At 47.9% G+C, this 9,087-nt stretch overlaps 2 protein-coding genes across 2 annotated transcripts in view; both read left to right on the top strand.

Moving 5' to 3' along the window:
- The window catches only part of LOC106812599 (uncharacterized PPE family protein PPE16-like), a 10,243-nt gene extending 8,778 nt beyond the window's left edge, over positions 1 to 1,465 (top strand). The window contains exon 2 of the mRNA XM_014816507.1: positions 16 to 1,465. Coding sequence (XP_014671993.1) covers positions 16 to 1,465 — 1,450 coding nt within the window. The remainder of the gene's footprint in view (positions 1 to 15) is intronic.
- Positions 1,466 to 3,053: 1,588 nt separating this feature from the next.
- The window catches only part of LOC106812597, a gene marked incomplete in the record, with an annotated part of 33,576 nt that continues 27,542 nt past the window's right edge, over positions 3,054 to 9,087 (top strand). The window contains 1 exon segment of the mRNA XM_014816506.1: positions 3,054 to 3,179.

The raw sequence follows: 9,087 nt of genomic DNA, 5'->3' as shown, positions 1-9,087 counted from the left end.
AAACACTGGCTACAGAAACGCTGGCTACGGAAACGCCAATGCTGGTTACGGCAACGCTGTCTACGATGAGCTGCCTACCGTCCACGGCGACGCTAGCTACGGAAGAGTAAACACTGGTTACGGAAACAATCTTCATGGAATTTCACCGGCTGTTCACACTACTGGCTACGGCAATGCCAACGCTGGTTACGGTAACGCTGGTTACGGCAACGCTGTCTACGATGAGCTGCCTACCGTCCACGGCGACGCTAGCTACGAAAGAGTAAACACTGGTTACGGAAACAATCTTCATGGAATTTCACCGGCTGTTCACACTACTGGCTACGGCAATGCCAACGCTGGTTACGGTAACGCTGGTTACGGCAACGCTGGCTACGATGAGATGCCCACCGTCCACGGCGACGCTAGCTACGGAAACGTAAACACCGGTTACGGAAACAATCTTCATGGAATTTCACCGGCTGTTCACACTACTGGCTACGGCAATGCCAACGCTGGTTACGGTAACGCTGGCTACGATGAGCTACCCACCGTCCACGGTGACGCTAGCTACGGCAACGCCGTTCGTGGTAACGTCGGTCTGCTGCGCGGACGCAACTCTGCCGGCTACGGCCGCGTCAATGCAGGATACGGAAACATCGGCTATGGAATTACTCCGATCGCGCGCCAGGGCGTCGGATACGGAGCGGCGAGGCAGTCGTACGGTGGCGTTCCCGCTGGCTACGGCGGGAGAAGGCTCGCGCGTACGTCCAGCCACGCCGGCTACTACCCCAACTACGGATATGGCGGATACGGTGCGCCGGGATACCGCAACCCGGGATACGTCGTCGACAACAGATACACTGGGAGCGAGTACTCCAGTCGCGACAGGAGCGGCTTCGGAAACACTGGATACGGAAATGGTCTTGGATACGCCGGCGACTCCATTGGCTACGGAACTGGAAACGTCCGTCTGGGATACGGAAACACCGGTGCCGGATACGGAGGAGGAGACACTGTATATTTGGAGGCGCCCACTGTCCACGGCGACGCTAGTTATGCGCCAGGCGTTCGCGCAGGCGCCAACAGACGCGTGCACGCTGGAAATCTAAACGCTGGCTACGGTAACGATGGTTACGGTAACGCTGGTTACGGTAACGCTGGTTACGGTAACGCTGGCTATGATGACATGCCCACTGTCCACCGCGACGCTAGCTACGGAAGAGTAAACACCGGTTACGGAAGCAATCTACATGGAATTTCACCGGCTGTTCACAATACTGGCTACGGAAATGCCAACGCTGGTTACGGCAACGCTGTCTACCAGGAGCACCCCACTGTCCACGGCGACGCTAGCTACGGCCCCACCGCACGCGGAAACGTCGGCCTGGTCAACAGACAAAGCGGTTACGGAAACGGAAATAGCGCTCTAGGATTCGGTAGTGACGATATTGGTTACGGAGACGGAAATGTCCATCTAGGCTAGGGAAGCACAGCTTCCGGTTACGAGGACATCGGTGTAGGTTATACGGACATGGTATGATGTGAGCGGTGCTGCAGCGGCTTAAAAAGTTGCGTCTAACCGTAATTGCATTGATACACGGCCCGGTATATGTATAAGTAGTCGTGATTAGATGTTTTAATTAACGCCAATATGGCAATAAGGTCGATATAATGTTGTCCAGTTCAAAACAGGCAGGGTGATAGGGGACGCGGACATGTGGATGCGGACGAGTGGTCTTTTCCTCATCGCTACATGCACTGCAATGTTAATTAGAGTTTAATAAAATTGTTTTGTTATACATATATATATATATATTCGTTTTTTGAGACTCGAAGCGTCCTGCTTATTGGGTATTTTCTCCTGGCGTTACGAACTTTATTGCATGAGATTTACAATTCACAACGCAGTTACGGAGGAAATGAAATTATAGACATGCGAACACACACGCGAACGCTCAGCACACGCACGCGCGAGCACACACACGCGCTCGCACCAACCATAGAAATAATATAGGTAGACTCTATAGATATATGTTTCTATGGCACCAACACACGCGAACGCAGAAGCACACGTGAACATGCACGCACATGCATGGGGACGCTCACGCAAACACGTACAACACGGGCACCAACGAATATAGGCTTGTGCAAATACATGTAAATGCATACCGTATGTAGGGTCCCTGTATACAGCCCTGTATATAAGGACCCTAACCATACGTATTGCTATTTCAACTCTCATACTAAACGCACTGTTTCAATCACTTGCGTATTGGATAAAAATGCTCGTTCATCACCTATCACATACTATTGTATATTACACACAAAACATGCAGACTGGTGACGGAGTAATGTTCTCCTATGGGTGCTAATCTCTGGCGGCCAAGCATGACAAATGGAAATGGTTTTGAGTGAATGAATAGGTTTTTGGATCTTAATTACCTCGTATTTCTTCTACTAACGAGCGCTGGTCGTCGATGTGAGAATTCGCTCTCGACTATTACCCTAAAAACGTTACGTTAAGACAAATTTAACTGCAAGCCTATATGTCTTGTCTTGTCTATAGGTCAGTCACCTACTATCCTAGCTCTAGAACTATAGCCCGTCGCTTTGCCACAGCCTTCGCCCTGTGGCAGAGCAAAGGGCTGTAGGTCTAGAGCTACTACTATCCCTACACATATGTATTTATTATTCCATCTATGAACATGAACATATGAAAAATGAACATAGATATTATGGAGATTGGGTAGAGCAGATTAAACATTACTTGGAATCAGCCTGGAAGCTCCGGAACAAAATCTCCCAGTGAAGTAAAATTACCGGTGAGAAACTCAAAAATAAAAAGGGAAATACCGATCTAAAGGTTCCCGTTCATACATACATATCTGTGGTCAGTCACTCTCGAGCTAACAGCAACTCGGCAGATGATGACGATGGTTATAAAGATTACGGCCGCAAGGCGTCGCTTACGTAGCTAACGCAAACTTGTTAACGAGTGTGCTATTGGACAGCATATACCGTTATTGGTCCAGTTGGCCAATCCCAGTCAACCTACTAATAGTAATTTAAAAGGACCATCATCTCATTTACCATTTCTTATAATTTTGACAAAGGCAAGTAAATAGGCATATTTTCCAGTGATTCTGCTAAAAACTCTTGCCGAACCAGAGTATACGGATTGTGAACTCACATTAAAGGTAACGGCAAAGTTCTAATGGGTCAGAAAATATTAGTTTTAACTATACACCCTCGACTAGTATTGACTTTATAGAGGGTGTCGGGTCCACTCAGCCCACCCTAGCAGAATCGGCCCATTACTTAGGATTACGAAGTCGAACCATAACAGACTCGGCCGATACTAACTCGCCACATAAAAAATACATGTTGAATCCAAACCGTCTAGATATGTTTAAATTATTGGGGGAGGGGTTACCAGCTGCGCGATAAACATACCAACGACGCGCATGCGCAGCGGTACTTTCTTAACAGCAGACACCCCGCGTTAAAACAAAGCCGTGGGGCCCGGTTTGTCAGCGTACTCTATTCACGCGCCGGCATGAAATCCCCGCGGGCTATGGGCTGAGAGTCAACCACCTCGTTTACTCTAAACATGCTTGTATACGTGCCGCGTAAGTACACTCTAATTCCTCGCGCGACAGCTGTTTTAGGGACAAATGCCGCTGAACGGAGATGTAACAATTACGGGAGGGGGGGCTGTTGCTAGGTAGTACTTATGTACATCGTCGAACTTTCGCCGGAATGAAACCGAGATCAACAACAACGGCGCAAATAAACTTGATTCAATCTTCGTCTGTCAATCTTGCTGTCGCAGTCTGATTGATTTGATTTTGGAATTTATTAACGCTTTCAAATATTACATAGTTACATATGTCATAACGATTTGTCAGTAAATGCAGCGAGGGAGGGCGAGGTGACTGTATAGTCTTCAAGTCAACCACTCCGCAATGTAAGGTTAGTTACTCAAAGTTAATCCATGAATGGCAAAATGATCGAGAAATACAAAACTATACATGAAACGCGTCGTCTCTCTATATACGCGGCTAGCAATGAACGGACGATGACTGACACACATGTGAATGGAGCGACGATGTGTGCAGGGGTGCTGCATGCGGGTAAAACTTACTGTTAGGGATATGTAACTCGCAGCCGAAGCGGCGAAGGAGCCAGCTACGTTAACAAAATCTGGTTCCGTACGGTGCGCATGCGTACACGCATACCTTATGATTAGGCCCTCTTATTTAAAGAAATGTGCATGTACTCCGTCAAAAACTAAACCAAAAGCTACACACGGTAATATCTCGATGAGATAGAGATTGAGCGAGCGAGCGAGAGAGAGAGAGAGAGAGAGAGAGAGAGAGAGAGAGAGAGAGAGAGAGATGGCCAAAAACCCTAACCCTAACCCTAACCCAACCCTAAGTCATAAAGTATAACCTTACTCCTTAGGTATCACGAAGTGTGTTATGGTTGCTGGTTAGGTTGGGCTTAGGGTTAGGGTTAGGGTTTTGCATCATTCCTTGATATCGCGAAATTCTGTGCCATCAGTGATGATACACAGAAATCTGTGCATCACTTCGTGATACCTAAGGTGCCTAAAGTGGATTTGCACCATGGAAAACACCTATCTCTATATTTCAATAATTTAAACATATCTAGACGGTTTGGATTCAACATGTATTTTTTATGTGGCGAGTTAGTATCGGCCGAGTCTGTTATGCGTTCGACTTCGTAATCCTAAGTAATGGGCCGATTCTTGCTAGGGTGGGCTGAGTGGACCGACACCCTCTATAAAGTCAATACTAAGTCGAGGGTGTATAGTTAAAAACTAATATTTTTCTGACCCATTAGAACTTGCCGTTACCTTTAATGTGAGTTCACAATCCGATATACTCTGGTTCCGGCAAGAGTTTTTAGCAGCAATCACTGGAAAATATGCCTATTACTTGCCTTTGTCAAATTATAGAAATGGTAAATGAGATGATGGTCCTTTTAAAATTACTATTAGTAGGTTGACTGGGATGGCCACGGACCAATAACGGTATATGCTGTCCAATAGCACACTCTGCTTAACAAGTTTGCGTTAGCTACGTAAGCGACGCCTTGCGACCCGCTAATCTTTATAACCATCGTCATCATCTGCCGAGTTGCTGTTAGCTCGAGAGTGACTGACACAGATATGTATGTATGAACGCGGGAACCTTTAGATCGGTATTTCCCTTTTTATTTTTGAGTTTCTCACCTGGTAATTTTACTTCACTGCGGTGGGATTTTGTTTCCGGAGCTTCCAGGCTGAATTCCAAGTAATGTTTTAATCTGCTCTATCCAATCTCCATAAGTATCTATGTTCATTTTTCATATGTTCATGTTCATAGATGGAATAATAAATAACATATTGTGTAGGGATAGTAATAGCTCTAGACCTACAGCCCTTTGCTCTGCCACAGGGCGAAGGCTGTGCAAAAGCGCGGGCTATAGTTCTAGAGCTAGGATAGTAGGTGACTGACCTGACCTATAGACAAGACAAAGACATATAGGCTTGCAAGTTAATATTGTCGTTAACGTAACGTTTTTAGGGTAATAGTCGAGAGCGATTTCTCACATCGACGGACCAGCGCTCGCTTAGTAGGAGAGAAATACGAGGTAATTAAGATCCAAAAACCTATTCATTCACTCGAAACCATTTCCATTTGTCATGCTTGGCCGCCAGAGATTTGCACCCATAGGAGAACATTACTCCGTCAGCAGTCTGCATGTTTTGTGTGTAATATACAATAGTATGTGATAGGTGATGAACGAGCATTTTATCCAATACGCAATGTGATTGAAACAGTGCGTTTAGTGATGAGAGTTGAAATAGCAATACGTATGGTTAGGGTCCTTATATACAGGCTGTATACAGGGACCTACATACAGTATGCATTTACATGTATTTGCACAAGCCTATAATCGTTGGTGCCCGTGTTGTACGTGTTTTGCGTGAGCGTCCCCATGCATGTGCGTGCATGTTCACGTGTGCTCTCTGGCGTTCGCGGTGTTGGTGCCATAGAAACATATATCTATAGAGTCTACCTATATTATTTCTATGCGTTGGTGCGAGCGCGTGTGTGTGCTCGCCGCCCGTGCGTGGCTGAGCGTTCGCGTGTGTGTTCGGCATGTCTATAATTTCATTTCCTCCGTAACTGCGTTGTGAATTGTAATCTCATGCAATAAAGTTCGTAACGCCAGGGAAAAATACCCAATAAGCAGGACGCTTCGAGTCTCAAAAAACGAATATATATATATATATGTATAAACAAAACAATTTTTATTAAACTTCTAATTAAGCATTGCAGTGCATGTAGCGATGAGGAAAAGACCACTCGTCCCGCATCCACTCATTGTCGCGTCCCCTATCACCCTGCCTGTTTTGAACTGGACAACATTATATCGACCTTATTGCCATATTGGCGTTAATTAAGAACATCTAATCACGACTACTTATACATATAACGGCCGTGTATCATGCAATTTACGGTTAGACGCAACTTTTTTAAGCCGCTGGCAGCACCGCTCACATCATACCATGTCCGTATTAACCTACACCGATGTCCTCCGTAACGGAAGCTGTGCTTCCCTAGCCTAGATGGACATTCGTCTCTCCGTAACCAATATCGTCACTACGAATCCTAGAGCGCTATTTCCGTTCCGTAAGCCGCTTTGTCTGTTGACCAGGCGACGTTTCCGCGTGCGATGGGGCCGTAGCTAGCGTCGCCGTGGACAGTGGGGTGCTCCTGGTTAGACAGCGTTGCCGTAAACAGCGTGTGCGCATTGCCGTAGCAGTATTGTGAACAGCCGCGTGAAATTCCATGTAGATTGCTTCCGTAACCGGGTGTTTACTCTTCCGTAGCTAGCGTCGCGGTGGACAGTGGGCATGTCATCATAGCCAGCGTTACCGTAACCAGCGTTACGTAACCATCCGTTACCGTAGCCAGCGTTTAGATTTCCAGCGTGCACGCGTCTGTTGGCGCCTTCGCGAACGCCTGGCGCATAACTAGCGTCGCCGTGGACAGTGGGCGCCTCAAATATACAGTGTTCTCCTCCTCGTATCCGGCACCGTGTTTCCGTATACCCAGTACGCCGACGTTTCCAGTTCCGTAGGCCAATGGAGTCGCCGGCCGTATCAAGACGCATTTCCGTATCCAGTGTTGCCGAAGCCGCTCCTGTCGGCGACCTGAGTACTCGCTCCCAGTGTATCTGTTGTCGACGGACGTATCCCGGGGTTGCGGCGTTATCTCGCGCACCGTTATCCGCCATAATCCGTGTTGGGTAGTAGCGGCGTGGCATGCGTACGCGCGAGCCTTCTCCGCCGTAGCCAGCGGGAACGCCACCGTACGACTGCCTGCGCCGCTCCGTATCCGACGCCCTGGCGCCGCGATCGAGTAATTCCATAGTCCAATGTTTCTTCAGTATTCCTGATTGACGATCGGGACGTAGCCGGCAGAGTTGCGTCGCAGCAGCAGACCGACGTTGACACGACGGCTGTTGCCAGTAGCTAGCGTCACCTGTGGGCACGCGTGGGTAGCTCATCGTAGCCACGTTACCGTAAACCTAGCGTTGGCATGCCGCTAGGCAGTAGTGTCGAACAAGCCGGTTGAAATTCATGCCAAGATGTGTTCGGCGTAACCGTGTTTACTCTTCCGTAGCTAGCGTCGGCCGTGGACGGTAGGCACTCTGCGTAGACAGCGTTTGCGCGTAACCAGCATCTTGGCGTATTCCGTGAGCCAGCAGTTTGCGTGGTAGCCAGTGTTTCCGGGACTGCCGTGGATGCTTCCGCGCGCAGCCGGACTAGAATAGCAGGTGCGTGGACGGCGGGCGCGTAGCCAGCATCGCCGTGAACAGTGGGGTGTTCCTGGTAGACAGCGTTACCGTAACCAGCGTTGGCATTGCCGTAGCCAGTAGTGTGAAAGCGTCGTGAAATTCCATGAAGCATTGTTTCGCGTAACCCCGTGTTTACGTTTCCGTAGGCTAGCGTCACCGTGGACGGTGGGTAGCTCGAAAAAAAAGAAGATATTTGAAAAAAAAAATAAAAAGAAATCCAAAGAAAACAAAAGAACTTAGCCGTGGGCGTAACCAGCGTTACGCTTAACGCAGCGTTGGCACTTGCGCTAGCCAAGTAGTGGACAGCCGCCGTGAGATCCATGAGATTGTTTCCGTAACCAGTGTTTACCGTATTCCTGTAAGCTTCAGCGTCGCCGTGGACGGTTGGGCATACTCACCTCGTAGCCAGCGTTGCCGTAACCATTGTTTCCATGCAGACGCGTTTTCCGGCCAGGTCTAGATTTCCTAGTCCTCCATAACCAGACGATGACCCGTACGACGCACCTCCGACACGGCCGAACGTGCTGTCCAGTCCGTCGATGCCTCCGACCAGTCCGCTGCCGTGGCTGCTTTGGCTGAGCAGGGACACGTGTGTCGGCGAGCGCCGATCAAGAGGAAGAGTCGCCGTAGCCGAGACCGCCTCCGCTGCGGCCGAACGTGCTGTCCAGTCCGTCGATGCCGCCAGCGCTGCCGTGGCTGCTGAGCGCCGCCAGTGATCCGACTCCACTTCCGAGAATAGGACCGACGAGGCACACCTGCAACAGACAACATTGTCACGCTAAATACGTAGAATCATCGTCGGCGTCGTCGTCGTCATCATCATCATCATCAGCAGCAGCAGCAGCAGCAGCAGCAGCAGCAGCAACGCAATAGTAGTAGTACGATGACGATAAACAACAACATCATCATCACCACCGCCATCAACAACAACATTATTATTATTAATAATAATAATAATAATAACAACAACAACAATGATAATAACAATAAAAATAACAATAACAATAGCAATAATAATAATAATAATAATAATAATAATAATAATAATGAAAATCATCATCATCATCATCATCACAATCATCATCATAACTGATATCATAATAATCATACTGATGTCTGGATAAACCCGCTGCAGGTGGTCTAGAAAAAATTTTACAACGATGCCTACGGAAACACTGGCATTACGGAAAAAATTATTACAACACGAAATTTTCATTTTTGGGGATTACC

This window comes from Priapulus caudatus, unplaced genomic scaffold (assembly GCF_000485595.1).
Source record: "Priapulus caudatus unplaced genomic scaffold, Priapulus_caudatus-5.0.1 Scaffold665, whole genome shotgun sequence".
NCBI classification, from domain to species: Eukaryota; Metazoa; Priapulida; class Priapulimorpha; order Priapulimorphida; family Priapulidae; genus Priapulus; species Priapulus caudatus.
Note: the sequence above shows the minus strand (reverse complement) of the source record. Positions and strands in the feature narration are given on the sequence as shown.